The sequence below is a fragment of the Bos javanicus genome, chromosome 13 (assembly GCF_032452875.1).
Source record: "Bos javanicus breed banteng chromosome 13, ARS-OSU_banteng_1.0, whole genome shotgun sequence".
Lineage (NCBI taxonomy): Eukaryota > Metazoa > Chordata > Mammalia > Artiodactyla > Bovidae > Bos > Bos javanicus.
This window is the reverse complement of record NC_083880.1, coordinates 52,631,623-52,649,824: the sequence shown is the minus strand read 5'-3', so window position 1 is coordinate 52,649,824 and position 18,202 is coordinate 52,631,623. Positions and strand designations below refer to the sequence as shown.

The 18,202-nt window shown below is 44.9% G+C and overlaps 1 protein-coding gene across 1 annotated transcript in view; it reads left to right on the top strand.

Annotated features, from left to right (window-relative positions):
* The window catches only part of TMC2 (transmembrane channel like 2), a 97,516-nt gene that overhangs the window by 15,891 nt on the left and 63,423 nt on the right, over positions 1-18,202 (top strand). Inside the window, exons 2-3 of the mRNA XM_061436760.1 lie at positions 5,369-5,684; positions 9,171-9,323. Coding sequence (XP_061292744.1) covers positions 5,395-5,684; positions 9,171-9,323 — 443 coding nt within the window. The 5' untranslated portion in view covers positions 5,369-5,394. The remainder of the gene's footprint in view (positions 1-5,368; positions 5,685-9,170; positions 9,324-18,202) is intronic.

Here is an 18,202-nt window from a genome sequence, read left to right as displayed (position 1 = left end):
GAACTGGACATGAACAACAGACTGGTTCCAAATAGGAAAAGGAGTACATACATCAAGCTGTATATTGTCACCCTGCTTATTTAACTTATATGCAGAGTACATCATGAGAAATGCTGGACTGGATGAAGCACAAGCTGGAATCAAGATTCCCAGGAGAAATATCAATAACCTCAGATATGCAGATGACACCATCCTTATGGCAGAAAGTGAAAAAGAACTAAAGAGCCTCTTGATGAAAGTGAAAGAGGAGAGTGAAAAAGTTGGCTTAAAACTCAACATTCAGAAAACTAAGATCATAGTATCCGGTCCCATCACTTCATGGCAAATAGATGGGGAAACAGTGGAAACAGTGACAGACCTTATTTTGGGGGGGCTCCAAAATCACTACAGATGGTGACTGCAGCCATGAAATTAAAAGATGCTTGCTCCTTGGAAGGAAAGTTATGACCAATCTAGACAGCATATGAAAAATCAGAGACATTACTTTGCCAACAAAGGTCCATCTAGTCAAAGCTATGATTTTTCCAGTAGTCATGTGTGGATGTGAGAGTTGGACTGTGAAGAAGGCTGAGCGCCGAAGAATTGATGCTTTTGAACTGTGGTGTTGGAGAAGACTCTTGAGAGTCCCTTGGACTGCAAGGAGATCCAGCCAGTCAATCCTAAAGAAAATCAGTCCTGAGTGTTCATTGGAAGGACTGATGTTGAAGCTGAAACTCCAATACTTTGGCCACCTGGTGTGAAGAACTGACCTATTTGAAAAGACCCTGATGCTGGGAAAGACTGAAGGCAGGAGAAGGGGATGACAGAGGATGAGATAGGTTGGATGTCATCACCAACTCAATGGATGTGAGTTTGACTAAGCTCTGGGAGTTGGTGATGGATAGGGAAGCCTGCTGTGCTGCAGTCCATAGGATCACAAAGAGTCAGACACAACTGAGCGACTGAACTGAACTGAACTGAACCTCCTCCGAAGACTGGACCCTGCAGTTTTTAACTCTCAAGTTAGTCCACACTGAACCTCCAGCATTTCATCAATTACAGTTTGTATTCCTACCAGTAATAGCCATGCTTTTTATCTTCTAAAGTCTGATCCTATAACACCTTGAGGCTTTGCTGGCCCTGGAGAGACAGCCCTCCCAGTTTTAGCTAATTCTTAGAGATAGCAGACAAGTCATCTGCAAGCTTTCCTTTCATATGCAGACCCACCAACCCAGAGCTTATAAGCTCAACCACCTCCTTATCAAGTTCATACTCTGGACTTCTATCCACCTACCTTATTCAACCCAGGACCTGTTACCAGAAAACTAGGGAAAGTCCCTATGCTTCAGGGCCCACTGAAAGTATTCAAAATAGCCAATTATAGCTCTGCATATGCTGGCTCACCCTTTCCTTTCCCTAGAAACCATAATAAAATTTCTTCCCCACATCCTTCCTCTCTACCTTGCCATTGACTGAACCTGCTGCTGCCTTATGTAGCCCTATGTGGCATGGTGTCTCTTGGGATCTGTAAGTACATGATGATCATTTCTGTGTCTAAGTATCTAATTAAAATAAGCCCTGAATGCTCTTCCTTTGGGCTTCCCTGGTGGCTCAGCAGTAAAGAATCTGCCTGCAGTGCAGGAGACAAGGGTTCGGTCCCTGGGTTGGAAAGATCCCCTGGTGAAGGAAATGGCAACCCACTCCAGTATTCTTACCTGAGAAATCGCATGGACAGAGGAGCCTAGTAGGCTACAGTCCATGGGGTCACAAAAGAGTCGAATACAACTTAGCAGTGGAACAACAACTCTTCCTTTAAGCACTATGGGTACTGGCTTCCATGGAGGGGTTCTGCTCAAGATAAGCTATGATTCTCTGCCTCTCTCTCCAGTTTCTGGACAGTAGCTTGCCCTACAAACCCAATTCTCTGATGGATCTATTTATAATTGGTTTTTAGTTCACTAAGATTTTTTTTCTTATTGTTAGGATGGAGCTCTTTACAGATTGGTGTGAAACCCAGAAGCCCAATCATTTAATTTTCTTACCTATTTTCTCTATCTTCTTAGCCAAGGCAGAACATTTCTTTTCCCAGTATCCTTTGTGGTTATAGTTTCTCCAAGTATCTTATCAATAAACTCCCTCCATTGGGGTTTGAATACCGAATGGGACCTTTATAAAAGCATGAACTGACCATATCTTCTCTGCTTAAAATATTTCTGGGTCTTTCCCACCCACTCACTACCTAACCCTACCCTATACCCACCCACTGCCCACACACACACCTCAACACACACAAACTCTGTTTTCAGGTCCTAGTTTAGAAGTTTCTTCCTCCAGTATATTTTTCTCAGGTCTGGGTAAAACTCACCACAGTACTTCTTGAATCCTACAGTATCCTAGCTTGAGATCCAAGAAGAGAATTTTGGGTAGTTTTTCTTTGAAACACAAAGTAAATTCTGCTTGCTAAATCCAGCATGTTCCAGCTTACATCACACTTGTAGACATGTTTTTTCAGTTGAATTTACCTACCACACTTTGAGATGGGTGTCTATAGATAGATCAGGTATCTAGAAGAGATGGGGATTCTTGTGCCTGTGATTTATTGAGGGCAGTTCTCAGGTGATAAGCAGTAAGGGAAGCAGGACAGATCAAGGGAAGAAGCTGAGCAATGATGTGCGTTCAGCTGGAGTCTAGCCTCTGCCTGATCCCATGGGGAGCCCTGGAACATGAATGAACCACCAGCCTTACTCTGCCTGGAGGCCAGAGGACTGGACATTTGTATTCCATATCAGTTAGCAATTGTCTGTCAGCTGACTTGAAGAGAGGGGACAGATGTAAACTCCCAGGCATTTACCAGCAAGATGGTTTCCATCAACCTTGGGCTCCCTTGGAAAGGGAGAAGCTGTGAACTGTCAGGGCCAAGATGCAGAGCAGCTAAGGAACAATGCAGTGGCCAGATAATGGAGATCTGGTTAGACCACCAACAGCATACCCACGAGGAAACTGACTCGGGAGACTAGGCAACCTGCCCAGAGTTACCCAGGTAGTAACCAGCAGAACAAGGCTTCAGGCTCAGATACCCAGACTCTAAATCCCCAGTTCAGTCTGCCCAAATCCACCAGTGACCAGTTTTTGTTGCTGTTTCACAGGGTGGCTTGCTTCTCAGAATGTAAAGCGCAGGGATCAGGGGAGCAGTGAGGAAAACTCTCTGTGGCTGCTACATTACATGCACAACCTTGAGAGGCTGGAAAGGGAGTGGGACAGAGGCAAGAATTTGAGAACTTGGGACTCCTTGTCCTGGACTCCATCGCTGATGTGACTGCCACTGGGGATGTTGGGTGACAAAACTCCACTCTGTTCTGTTTTGCCCAAAGTTGGGGCTCTCACAACTCTGTTGGGAAAATCAGCCTGGTCATAATCAGGCAGAAAAGCCTGGGTGGGGAGCCTCTGTGAACAGTGAGAAACTGTGCTCTGCAGCCAGTCGGGTTCTAGGTGCCCACCTAGAGCACAAAAGTGGCAAGGCAGGCTGAAGGGGCAGTAAGGGAAAGGCCTTTGTTGTGTTCCTCCCATGAATCAGATCCTTTATTCCTATTAATTTTTTTAATTGATTTTTTTATTTTATTTTATTTTTTAACTTTACAATATTGTATTGGTTTTGCCATATATCAAAATGAATCCGCCCCAGGTACACATGTGTTCCCCATCCTGGACCCTCCTCCCTCCTCCCTCCCCTTTATTCCTATTTGAATTAACCCAACCACGTAGGGGAATAGCAGCTACTAATGGCACCCCACACAAGTACTCTTACTTGGAAAATCCTATGGATGGAGGAGCCTGATAGGCTGCAGTCCATGGGGTCGCTGAGGGTCGGACACGACTGAGCGACTTCACTTTCACTTTTCACTTTCATGCATTGGAGAAGGAAATGGCAACCCACTCCAGTGTTCTTGCCTGGAGAATCCCAGGGACAGGGGAGCCTGGTGGGCTGCCGTCTATGGGGTCGCACAGAGTCGGATACGACTAAAGTGACTTAGCAGCAGAGCCGTTTTACAGGTGAGAAAACTGAGGTGCGATAAAACTAAGTAGTGTATCTGTGGTCACAGAGATAAGTACAAGATAGAACTGATATTTTCATGCAGACTGGCCTAGCTCCAAACCTGTGTTCTTTTTACAAGTAAGAAGATCTTATTTCTGGATAAGAGTATCAGAGTAATGATGCCTGTTCTCAGATGTCAGTCACTGTGTCATGTTCATTAACAAGCTGTTGGAGAGGTAACATCCCCATGTTAGAGATGAGCTGAGGCCCAGAGAGGTTAAGTGACTGGCTCAGACATCCTGCTAGTAAGTGATGGAGAGGCTGCTTATTAATACTAGAATCTAATTACAATTTTTCCTGTGTTTAATGTTGTAAATGCCCAGATAGGATAGTTGTTCTTAAACAAGGAGTTGGGCAAGCTGTTGCAGAAAGATCACACTGTAGAGCAGATTCTGTTTATGCTAAGTCACTTCAGTCGTGTCCGACTCTGTGCGACCCCATAGACGGCAGCCCACCAGGCTCCCCGTCCCTGGGATTCTCCAGGCAAGAACACTGGAGTGGGTTGCCATTTCCTTCTCCAATGCATGAAAGTGAAAAGTGAAAGTGAAGTCGCTCAGTCGTGTCCAACTCTTAGCGACCCCATGGATTGCAGCCTAACAGGCTCCTCCGTCCATGGGATTTTCCAAGCAAGAGCCTTTTGCCGGTGTTATAAAGTAGTAGTTTAAAATAACAGCATCAAAAAATAAAATAACAGCATCAAGGTTGGGGCAGTGCTGAGGAGCAGGATAGGCTCTGGCACCTGCCCTGTCTCTCATGCCAGGCAGGACACATAAGGGGACAGCCCCTGGAGAGTGGAGCCAGCAGGCCAGTGGTCCAGCCTTACCAAACAGAGGCCCATGCTTGGCCTTGGTCCTGGGCAGAAGCAGAGGACTCAGCTGTGACCCCAGTGGACCGCACCCCAAGCAGAGGAAGGCCTGGGTCTTTAGCTGAGGTTTAGATGAGAGTGTGGGAGTGCCTGCTGCTCAGGGAGAGAGACCTTAGCTCTCACCTCAGACCAGAGGCTTTATCTGAAAGAGCCTTTGGAGCCAGTAAGCTCCAGGAAGCATCTATTTTTAAAAAACATATTTATTTATTTTGGCTGCACCAGGTCTTAGTTGTGGGCTGAAAGATCTTTTAGTTGCCATGCTAACTCTTAGTGTGACAGGTGAGATCTAGTTCCCTGACCAAGGATCCAACCGGGCTTCCTGGTTGTAAGGAGGAGTCGTAGCCACTGGACCACCGACTTCTCACTGCTGGGGGCACTTTCCTGGGGAGGAGGCCCCTGAGGCCAGAACTACTTATTCTCTGCCCTTGCAGGTGACAGGTCCAGGAGGAGCCCCTCGATGAAGCGGCCTCATAGAGCCGAGAAGGCGCCAGTTCCGCGCAGAGCCCAGCCAGGCCAGAAGGAGCGGGCCGGGGGCAGCCCAGGGTCCGGGTCTCCTCGGAGGAAGCAGGCAGAGCGCAGGGGACGCCGGGAGCTGCTGGGGGACCGGGAGCGGGGGTCAGCAGAGAAGACCTGCCGAGGGAGGAGGAAGGATGGGAGGGCTTCCCTCAGGGAGCAGAGAGCTCCTTCAAAGAAGGAAAAGGAGGTCCGGAGGAAGGAAGAGATGTGGAAGCAGCTGAAGAAACACAGGTGTGTTGTGACCCGACTTCAGGCGCGTTTCAATGCGCCCTCTCCCTCCTGCCAGCCCTGCTCCCTCCCTTGTAAGGGTCAGGTGCCATCCTCCCTACCCCCTCCCACGAATGGACGGCCCTTGCTCTCTCCAGCCTCCCTCTGCCTCTACCTTCGTCCCTGCCCGGCTCACCGCTGGGGCCAACCTGGATGAGGATCACACTCATCCCAGGTGGAGTGGCCCTGCGCACTGTTGTCCCAACCCCTCCAGTAGGGCAGGTGCAAGCGGAGGCTGTGAATGGGGAGGTGACACAGCGGCATGGTGGGACAAGATCCCAAATCTCCTGAATTTCAGCTGTAGTGGTGACTCACTACAGCTCTTGAAGAGGAGCTGAGAGAAATCTAAAATTAATTATTAAAAATTAAAATTTTTAAATTTCTAGTTAAAATTGGAAATTAAAAATTAAAATTGAATTTAGGAGTCATAAGAGGGCTTAAGCATGCCGTTTCCCAACCTGACCTGCATCCTCTTCTGTGAAATATGGTTTTGATCTAGAAGAACTTCAAGAGTCCCATCAGCTCTGAAATTCCAGGATTAGGGGGTTTATTTGCTGTATTTCCTTTGTTCTATTAGCATTGGCACACGGGGGGTTAATTGATAGAGTCGGTGTATGGAATCAACAGGTTGGGATTTTAGTTTCATTTTTTTGCTACCAATTTTGATGAACCATCTCCCTCTCTTTGCCTCCCTCTTCCACTTTACTTTGCATCACTTCTGAGGATGTTTTAAGAATCCCCATTGATAATGGGTGAAGAGGCTTTGGAAACAGATACTAGGATTATGGCAAAGAGTTGATACTCCTTCCACCCATTTCTAATAAACCTTATTTGCCCACACTCTCACTCAGGTGTTCCACTGTACATCTCCAACTTTACAGAGGGGAAATTAAGGCCCTCAAAAGGGGCCACTGATTTCTTCCATCACCCCTACCAGCCATTCCTGGCTCCCTTAGGGCTTTTGTTTATTGTCTGGTTGTCCCTGCTGCTGCTGCTGCTAAGTCACTTCAGTCATGTCCAACTCTGTGTGACCCCATAGATGGCAGCCCACCAGGCTCCCCCGTCCCTGGGATTCTCCAGGCAAGAACACTGGAGTGGGTTGCCATTTCCTTCTCCAATGCATGAAAGTGAAAAGTGAAAGTGAAGTCACCCAGTCGTGTCGGACTCTTTGCAACCCCATGGACTGTAGCCTACCAGCCTCCTCTGTCCATGGAATTTTCCAGGCAAGAATACTGGATTGGGTTGCCATTTCCTTCTCCAGGGGATCTTCCCAACCCAGGAATCGAACCCAGATCTCCTGCATTGTAGGCAGAGGCTTTTGCCATCTGAGCCACCAGGGAAGTCTCCTGTCTGGAAGACAGATGCAAAGTAAGGGATAAGGACTCAATTGTGCAATTTTCAGCTTCATGCCATAGCAGGGCATAGAGATGAAAAATATCCAGCCTTCTTCCCCAGAGGCTGACAGTCTGACATGGGAAATAAGACAGGGTTATCAGCTATCATAGCACGAGTGTTAATTGCTCAGCTGTGTCCGACTCTTTGAGACCCCATGGACTGTAACCCACCAGGCTCCTCTGTCCATGGACTTCTCCAGGCAAGAATACTGGAGTGGGCAGTCATTCCCTTCTCCAGGGGATCTTCCAGATCCAGCATTCAAACCTGGGTCTCCTGCATATTTCAGGCAGATTCTTTACGGTCTGAGCCATCATCATAGCACAAAAGAGAAAGCAATATGTATACCAGAAAGGATTTGATGAAGAGTGTACTGCTGGGAGGCTGGGGTTCCTCTATGGAGAAGGTAAACATTTCAGTAAGACTTGGAAGACCAGATGGAATTTGAACAGTGACTGAATGTCGCACCTCCACCACCACCCAAACTGAGGGAACACCTTATACAGAAACTCAAGGGCAGATGTCCTGGGGTGTGCGTGAGGCATGGCAGAAAGCCCCTGTGCTCTAGGCTTCCTAGCATTCAAGAGCTAGGGTCCCTCCTCTCCACCTCATTCCTATGACCGCTCCTTGCTCCTCAGGAGTTGATCAGAAGCTAAACTCACAGAGTCTGCTGCAAACTGGTCTCTAAAGCCCATGGTAACCCAAGTCCACATCCTGATATTTCCAATTATGACTTGCTAAGCAGGCTGCCCAGGAGAACCCTTCTCCAGCCCCTCCCTTACCCTCTGTCAGTTGCTGCCAACTCAGCTGAGAGTCACTGTTTTTATGAGTGAAGGAGGCTGTGAGCCACACAGACAAGAACTTGGATTTTGTGGCAACTGAGCGCACAGTCTTTGTCAGATGGTGAGGGTCCTCACACCCTCCAGCTGGAAGGGTTCTGCAGCTGTGCTGTCCCATACAGCAGTCACTAGCCACATGTTGGGCATTTGAAATGTGGCTGCTACAACTGAGGAACTGAACTTTTAATTCAATTTAACTTTAATCTGATGTTAATACTACTGAGTTAAAACAAGAATTAGCCTTGCCCAATGGCTCAGCAGGTAAAGAAACCTTCTGAAATGCAGGCGATACAGGTTCAATTCTGGGTCAGGAAGATCCCCTGGAGGAGGAAATGGCAACCCACTCCTGTATTCTTGCCTGAAAAATCCCATGGACAGGGGAGCCTGGTGGGCTACAGTCCAAAGGGTTGTAAAGAGTTGGACGCACTGAATGCACACACGCACGCACACACACACACACACCAAGAATTAGTAAATTTACTTGGACAGATGTAGTTTTGAGGTTGATTTAATTTTGAAACCAAAGCATTTCTTCCCTCAAAAAAAGACAGTTTCATCAGTGCAGATGTGAACATCAAAGGAAAATGATATTCTATCACTTGATTCATTTATGAGAAAAGTTCTAAGTATGTCTAAAACAATTTAAATATGTGAATCTACTCTTTCAACTAAATTTTATGAAATCCAAATACAGATTAAATATGTTCAATGAAAATTTCATGTCTGAATTGACAGTGAGTACAAGGTGAACACTGGATTTTGAAGACAGAACAAAAAGGATGTAAATTGTCTCATTAATAATTTTTTCACTGATTATATGTTTAAACTATAAAATTTTAATATATTGGGTTAAATGAAGTGTATTATTAAAATTATTAATAATATATTCATGTTATTTTATAATATAGCCACTAGAAAGTTTAAAATTATGATACGTTTCCATTGGGCAACCCTACGCAAGTGAGGATGTCTGTGTGGGTAGGATTCAGAGGCATGGAGTTTGGAGATGCAGCCCTCAAGGCACTCCAGGCTGCAGGAAGAGTAGTGGCCTCCTCTGCCAGATGGGTGAAGTCACAGAGGGTTCTGAGCAGGGCAGGCCTGTGCAAGGTGGCAGCTGGGAGCATCTCAGCATTCTGTGGGGCTCCTTGCATCCCACAGAATCCCCGAGGACCCCGCCCTCCTCCCCACTCTCCTCCACTCCACCCCGCCTCTGCTCCAGGTCATCCTCCGTGGCCTCCAGCACCTCCAGTGGGGAGTCTCTGTCTGAGGAGGAACTGGCCCGTATCTTGGAGCAGGTGGAAGATAAGAAGAAGCTGATCGCCAGCATGCGGAGCAAGCCCTGGCCCATGGCGAGGAAGCTGGCAGAGCTCAGGTGAGGGGTGGCAGTTGGCCAGGGCTCTCCCAGTTGAGAAGGCTCAGCTCCTCTAATGGGCTTGGGAATCCCTTCTCCTCTCCTCTCCACCTAAAAGAGCTCAACAAGAATGGGGGTTCACCCTTCCACCCTGCTTCGGTCCCCCTGTCCCCAGCACATGACTGGCCACTGGCCCTGCTGTTGGTTAGCACCGAGCCAGGCCTAGTAGGAGACAAGGAGGATCATGGCCCTTGGGCTACACCCTGCCTCCACTGCCTCGTCACCCCTTTGTCTCACACCCCACCCCATCTGGTGGCTTCTGCGCTTCCCTCACAACTAAACAGACATGCCTTCTTTGTATGTGTGTGTGTGTTAATTGCTCAGTCATGTCCAACTCTTTGAGACCCAATGGACTGTAGCCTGCCAGGCTCCTCTGTCCATGGAATTCTCCAGGCAAGAATACTGGAGTGGGTTGCCATTCCCTCCTCCAGGGGATCTTCCTGACCCAGGGATCGAACCTGGGTCTCCCTCATTGCAGGCAGATTCTTTACCATCTGAGCCACCAGGGAAGCCCATGCCTTCCTTGGTGGTGGTGGTGGGGTGGGGGGCAATTATGATCCCCCGCCTCAACAAGTTCCTACCTCTCTTGTGTTCTCTAAGCACCAGAATCTCTCCCCTTGTCACACACTCACCCTTGCAGTGTGGAGAACAGGGGGATGGGCTGTCTTAGCTACACTTGTGTCCCGGAGGCCTAACATGGGGCCAAGCTTGCAGTGACGCTCCATAAATATTGCCTGGCCTCGTGCCCATGCCCCTGAATTCTATTTTCAGCTCAGCTGCTTCCCTGGTTTCCATATGACCGGCCAGCTCATCACTCATTTTATGGCTCTTCAGTCTCTGCTGCAGTTTTGAAAGAAGAGCAGGATGTTTCTACTAGAAAACTATAATCTGATTTTACTGTCTTCCCCCAAGTCCTGCCTCAATCTTTCTGCCATAAGATTGGGTGACTCCCTTCCTCGTTCCCTCTATATAAAGCTATTATTTTTCTCAGCTCTTCTCACACCTGAGTTTCCTCATTGCTCAAATGGCTCACCCTTTATCACAGAACAATTTGGCAGCCGTATTTTGACCTTCAGCCTCTCTGTTTGTGTCTCCAAGGCACAGCAAGGATGTTGGCTGTGCAAATGGGGTCCGGCCCTGACAAGTAATCTGGTAAATAGAGCTTACTCCACTGTGTTGAGGGCTCCCCAGGTGGTGCCATGATAAAGAATCTGCCTGCCAATGCAGGAGATGTGGGTTCTATCCCTGGGTCAGGAGATCCCCTGGAAGGGGATATGGCAACCCACTCCAGTATTCTTGTCTGAAAAATGACATGGACAGAGGAGCCTGGCAGTCCATGGGGTTACAAAGAGTCGAACATGACTGAGCAACCGAACACACCCGCCACTGCCCTGAGAATATTACCTTCTCTCAAAGTCAGTTGCTGGAAGAAATGCCTCCCCGCAGTGCCTCCAGGCCAGTGCTGACCAACAGAACTTTCTGAGATAATGGAAATGTTCTAACTCTGTGCCAATAGAGTAGCCACCAGTCACATGTAGCTAGTAAGCACTTAGAAAATAGCGCAACTGAGAAACTGAATTTATGTTTTATTTTAACTTATTTAAACTTAGGTAGTCACACAGAGAAGGCAATGGCAACCCACTCCAGTACTCTTGCCTAGGAAATCCCATGGACAGAGGAGCCTGGTAGGCTGCAGTCCATGGCGTCGCTAAGAGTCGGACACAACTGAGCAACTTCACTTTCACTTTTCACTTTCATGCATTGGAGAAGGAAATGGCAACCCACACCAGTGTTCTGCCTGGAGAATCCCAGGGACGGGGGAGCCTGGTGGGCTGCCGTCTATGGGGTCGCACAGAGTCAGACACGTCTGAAGCGACTTAGCAGCTGCAGCAGGTAGTCACAGGTAGCAACAGTTTAAGCGGTAGGTACAGCTTCAGGCAGTGGGCTGTCTGCCTTGCCAGCTCCCTTTTTCTGAGTCTCTTCTTCCTGCTCCCCCAGGGCCAAGTTCTTCCTCCTTCCATCTGTCTCTCTAACAGAACCTCATCCCCACTCAAGTGTCACTGGGACACATCTTTTATTAACAGTGGAAAAAGAGCAACCTTGCTGTTTATGGAAATGAGATAGCCAGCTGACTGGAACTCTCAGGGACCATGAACATCCCTGAGCTGCCCAGAGGAGAAGTCTGTATCTCCTCCAGGCCTGGGGGCAGAGTTCCTGCTCGTGGTCAGTGTGGGAAGTGGCTAAGGCCCGAGAAGCTGAAAGGACTCTCATCTCTCCCACTGGAGCAAGTCCTCCTGACAATAGTGATCTCTTCCCTCCAGCCTGCCCGCCTTCCTCTTCCCTCTTGCAAGGCTCCCTATCCCAGACTCAAGTCTCAGGCTCTCCAGCCTCTGGGTCTCAGCTCCAGTAATGCCTCTGCCTTGCCCACCTGGCTAGGTCCTACCTTTTGAGACTCAGGCCAAGTGTTGCCTCTGCAGGGAAGTCCCTACTGATCCTACCTGCATTCAGGCTGAGTTAGTTACCACTTCTCTGAGCCTTAAGGCCCTATCCCTCACTTGACTGGCTGCTCTAGTTTGCAAAGCTGTGTCTTATTCATCTTTTAATTTCTTTCTTTGTTATATTTTGCCAACATTTGCTGCATGCTCCCTATGTGCCAGATATTGTTCTGAGCCTGGATGTGTAAAAATTCATTTAATCTTCCTAATCACCCTCTGATGTAGATACTATTGTTATTGTCCCCATTTTACTGATGGCAAACTGAGACACAGAGCAATCTAATAATTTTTCCAGGCCACACAGTGAGTTTAGAGGCCTGGCCAGAATTTGAACTAAGGAATTCTGGCTCCAGAACTTGCACTCTTAAATTATAATTGCCTCTCTAGAATTCCTAGACATTCTAGAATACACCCTTTGCCTCCTGTATGATTTCCTCTTCTGGCATAAAGTCTTCAACTGCAGATCTGCAGATAGCATCCCCAGACTACATCTTTTTTTAGAAGCAATGGTGTGGGGACCCCAGTCTCTGGCCGACTCAGGCAGCTGGCTGACTTTGGCATACTTGTTGTAGACAATTGAAGAAGGGTGGTAAGGGATAAAAAGCAGCAGCAGTGAACTGGGGCAAGCCTGCATTCACACTTCTACCATATCTGGGTGATTTGACTAGCTATTCAATCCCCCTCAGGCTGGCTTCCTTCCCTTAAACTTTCTGAGCCTCACAGCCTTTTTTGTAAATTAGGAATAATATTATCTACCTTCAGAGTTATTTTGACAAATTCAAAATATTTATTTAAGGGCCCAGCATGTAATGTACAATTAATAGATAGTAGTTATTGCTATTATTAATGGTTGAACATCTTGTGCCAGACACTGTGCTAAACCCTGAGAAATGAGGATGGGGAACAAAAGTGAATCAGAGGAGACTTCACTAGTGATGCACATCAATAATGGCACAAGGCAGGCTGATGATGTTGGTAAATGAGTTTCTTGTGCCCTTGAGTCTGGGATGTTTGCTTTAATCATAGAATTAATTAGGTGTGTCACTCAGCTTTGTCAGAAACCCAATGTGCTAGAAAATTAGCCAAAGTGCTCGCTCTCTTCAGAGAGATCTGAAGAATTCCACTTCCAAAAAGACGCAATAGGCATACTTCTCCATAGTCTTCCCATGAAGTACAACTGAAACCCCAGACAGTATGTGTAAAGCAAACATAAGAGACTCAGAAAGGTGGAGAGAAGAAAGCAGACTGGCTAAGGACCTCAGGGTCAAATGGATGACAGGGCATCAAGTTCTAGGTTTCCTTTTTGTCTATGTATCCAAACTGGATACTGGGAATATTGGAGAAGCTGGCAGCCCCCAAATATGGACAGATACTCACAAAAACACCTCAAGAAAAGTCTGCTGTTTCTAGCCAAAGGACCAGAAAAGACAGAATACTTAGCAATGAAAACAATCCTTCTCCAACCAAACACCATAAATAAAAAACATCTCTAGCCCCACTCCTGGCAGCAAAAGTCAAGTCAATATTTCCTCTGTTGCCAGGATTTAACATGATATCCCAACACCCTTATCAATAAATTATCAGAGAAAGCCAAGTGAGGAGCAGGGACATTCATATCCACTGTAGTAGCAAGCTCTCCCTCTCCCTGTGGTGTCAGTGGAGACCACACAGGGAGCATGAACTTTCACCGCAACCAGGCAGTAACAAATTATACCTTCAAGCCAGGAAGGTATGAGTAGAAGGCTTGTGGAAGCCTGAACTCCCATCCTGACTCACCAGTAACAAGGAGCTCCAGCCCAGTTCCAGGTGTCAAAGGAGGCCAAGTGAGTAATCTGGACTTCTACCTAGAAGTAACTGGGCAGCATCCCCCTTCACCTACTGAAGCAGTGTCAGAAGAGGCCTGCTAAAACACAAGATTTAAGTAAGATCCAGACTCGCATAACAAAAAATCCCAAATGTCTAGGCTTCAATTGAAAACTCAATCATCATACCAAGAACCAGAAAGATCTCTAACTGAATGATAAAAGGTAATCAACAGATGCTAACATCAAGATTATATAGATGTTAGGGTTATCTGACAAAGATTTTAAAGAAATCATCATAAAAATGTTTCACTGAGCAGTTATGAACACACAAAACAAATAAAGAAATAGTCTCAGAAAATGAATAGAAGATATAAAAGAGAGGAACTGGAAATTTTAGAAATAAAAAATATAGTAACTAAAAATTTTTGAATGGGCTCAACAGCAGAATGGAGAAAACTGAGTAGATTATCAGTGAAGATAGAACAAGACAGATCACTCAATCTGAACAATAGCAAGAAAACAGCCTGGAGGGAAAGTGAATAGAGCCTCAGGGACATGTAGGATTATTTTTAAAAAATCTAACCTTGGTGTCTCCTCCAAATCCCTAGATATGAAAGAAAAAAAGGAGTTGTCAGAACATAGAGTGGGGCTGGAAAAAAAGTCTTCAAATATATAAGGACTGAAAAATTTTCAAATTTGACAAAACTTAAGTATTCAAGAAGTTAAACAAAACCCCAGTAAGATAAATCCAAAGTAATCCATGCTAATACACATCATGGTCAAACTTCTGAATACTTTTAAGAGTCTGAGAGAAGCAATGCATTACTAAAGAAAAAAAAAAAAAAAATAGAAAGACAGCATATTTCTCATCAGAAACCATGGAGAACAGAAGTACTAAGTGAAAAGAATTGTCAGTCCAGAATTCTATATCCAGCAGAAACATCCTTCAAGAATAAATGAAAAATCAAGACATTCTCAGATGAAGGAAAACTAGAAGAATCTGTTACCAGGTATACCCTAAAGTATAACTAAAAAAAGTTCTCTAAAAATAAAGGATATGATAAAAGAAGGCATCTTGGAACATCATGAAGGAAGAACATGGTAAGAGAGAAAATCTTGGGAAATACCATGTTTTTTCCTTCTCCTCTTGATTTTTAAAATTATGTTTGAAAGTTGAAGCAAAAATGAAAACACCACCTAATGTGATTCTCAAAAATGCAGAGAAAATAGTTAAGACCATTATAAATGAGTAGGATAAAGTGACATAAAGAGAAATAAGGCTCTACACTTCACTCTAGCTAGTAAAATGAATCCATAAGTTTTGATAATACATATAGATAGGTAGATAACAGATAGATGGACGACAGATATAGGTCGACACATAGTAATGCCTAGAGCAACTATTGAAAAGGCTATACAAATTGATATACTAAAAAACACTGCAGGTTAAACAAAATTGAATTCTAAAAAAATGTTCAGGAAGACAGGGAAGAAGGCAAGTAGAAATGAAAAACAGAAAACAAGAAATAAAATGTTGTATTTAAACTGTAACATCTAAATAATTATGTTAGTGGTCTAAATATATCAATTAAAAGACAGAGATTGGCAGACTGGATTTAAAAGATGATCCAAGTACATGCAGTCTATAAGAAACTCACTTTAAATATGATATACATAAGCTGCAAGTAAAGAATGGCAGAAAATACACCATGAAAAATTAACCAAAAGAAAGTAGGGAAGCTATGTAAATGTCAAAGTCAATTTCAGAGCAAAGAAAATCACCAAGGTTATAGAGGGACACTATATAATGAGATGGCAAGAGTGAACGTCAACATTTTAGGAATCAGTGAACTAAATGGACGGGAATGGGTAAATTTAATTCAGATGACCATATGTACAACTGTGGGCAAGAATCCCTTAGAAGAAATGGACTAGTCCTCTTAATCAACAAAAGAGTCCAAAATGCAGCACTCGGGTGCAGTCTCAAAAATGACAGGATGATCTCGATTCATTTCAAAGCAAACCATTCAATAACAGTAATCCAAGTCTATGCCCCAACCACTAATGCCAAAGAAGCTGAAGTTGAATGAGTCTATGAAGACCTACAAGACCTTGTAGAACTAACACCAAAAAAAAAAAAAGATGTCCTTTTCATCATAGGGGACTGGAATGCAAAAGTAAGAAGTCAAGAGATACCTAGAGCAACAGGCAAGTTTGGCCTTGGAGTACAAAATAAAGCAGGACAAAAACTAACAGACTTTTACCAAGAGGATGTGCTGGTCATAGCAAACACCCTCTTCCCAAAACACAAGAGACAACTCTACACAGGGATGTCACCAGATGGTCAATACCAAAATCAGATTGATTATATTCTTTGCAGCTGAAAATGGATAAGCTCTATACAGTCAACAAAAGCAAAACCAGGAGCTGACTGAACTCCTTATTGCAAAATTCAGACTTAAATTGAAAAAAGTAGGGAAAACCACTAGGCCAGGAAAACTGCATGACCTAAATAAAATCCCTTATGATTATACAGTAGAAGTGACAAATAGACTCAAGAAATTAGATCTGATAGAGTGCCAGAAAAATTATGGACAGAGTGCTGGAGTCAGTGATCAAAACCATCCCCAAGAAAAAGAAATGCAACAAGGCAAAATGGTTGTCTGAGGAGGCCTTACAAACAACTGAGAAAAGAAGTGAAAGGCAAAGGGGGAAAAGGAGAGAGATACCCATCTAAATGCAGAGTTCTAAAGAATAGCAAGGAGAGATAAGAAAGCCTTAAGTGAACAATGTAAAGAAATAGAGGAAAACAACAAAATGGGAAAGACTAGAGATCTCTTCAAGAAAATTAGAGATACCAAGGGAACATTTCATGCAAAGATGGGCACAATAAAGGACAGAAATGGTATGGACCTAACAGAAGCAGAAGATATTAAGAAGAGGTGGCAAGAATACACAGAAGAACTGTACAAAGAAGACCTTGATGACCCAGATAACTGCGATGGTGTGATCACTCATCTAGAGCCAGACATCCTGGAGTGTGAGGTCAAGTGGGCCTTAGGAAGCATCACTATAAACAAAGCTAGTGGAGGTGATGGAATTCCAGCTGAGCTATTTAAAATCCTAAAAGGTGATACTGTAAAAGTGCTGCATTCAATATGCCTTAGCACTGGCCACAGGACTGGAAAAAGTCAATTTTCATTCCAATCCCAAAGAAGGGCAATGCCACAGAATGTTCAAAGTACTGCACAATTGCACTCATTTCACAGGCTAGCAAGGTAATGCTCAAAATCCTTCAAGCTAGGCTTCAATAGTATGTGAACTGAGAACTTCCAGGTATACAATCTGAGTTTAGAAGAGGCAGAAGAACAAGATATCACATTGCCAACATTTGTTGGATCATAGAAAAAGCAGGGGAATTCCAGAAAAACATCTGCTTCTGCTTTATTTACTACACTAAAGGCTTTGACTTTGTGGATAACAAGAAACTATAAAAAATTATTAAAGAGATGGGAATACCACCTTACCTGGGCTTCCCAGGTGGCTCAGACGGTAAAGTATCTGCCTGCAATGCAGGAGACCTTGGTTCGATCCCTGGGTCAGGAAGCTCCCAAGGAGAAGGGAACGGCAACCCACTCCAGTATTCTTGCCTGGAGAATCCCATGGACAGAGGAGCCTGGTTGGCTATAGTCCATAGGATCGCAAAGAGTTGGACACGACTGAGTGACCAACACTTACCGCCTCCTGAGAAACCTGTAGGCAGCTCAAAAAGTAACAGAATCAGACATGGAACAACAGACTGGTTCCAAATTGGGAAAGAACATCTAGACTGTATATTGTCACACTGCTTATTTAATTATATGCAGAGTACATCATAGGCAATGCCAGCCTGGATAAAGCACAAGCTGGAATCAAGACTGCTGGGAGAAATATCAATAACCTTGGATATGCAGATGACACCACTCTTATGAAAGTGAAGATGAACTGAAGAGCCTGTTGATGAAAGTGAAAGAGGAGAGTAAAAAGCTGGCTTAAAACTCAACATTCAAAAAACTAAAATCATGGCTTTTAGTCCCATCACTTCATGGCAAATAGATGGGGAAACAATGGAAACAGTGACAGACTTTATTTTCTTGGGATCCAAAATCACTGCAGATGGTGACTGCTGCCATGAAATTAAAAGACACTTGCTCCTTAGAAAAAAAGTTATGATCAACCTAGACAGCATATTAAAAAGCAGAGATACTATTTTGTCAACAAAGGTCCATATATCAAAGCTATGGTTTTTTCCAGTCATCATGTAAGGATGTTAGAGTTGGACCATAAAGAAGGCTGAGCACCAAAGAACTGATGCTTTAGAACTGCGGTGCTGGAGAAGACTCTTGAGAGTCCCTGACAGAGATCAAGCCAGTCTATCCTAAAGGAAATCAACCCTGAATATTCATTGGAAGGACTCTTGCTAAGCTGAAGCTCCAATACTTTGGCCACCTGATGTAAAGAGCCAACTCATTGGAAAAGACCCTGATGCTGGGAAAGATTA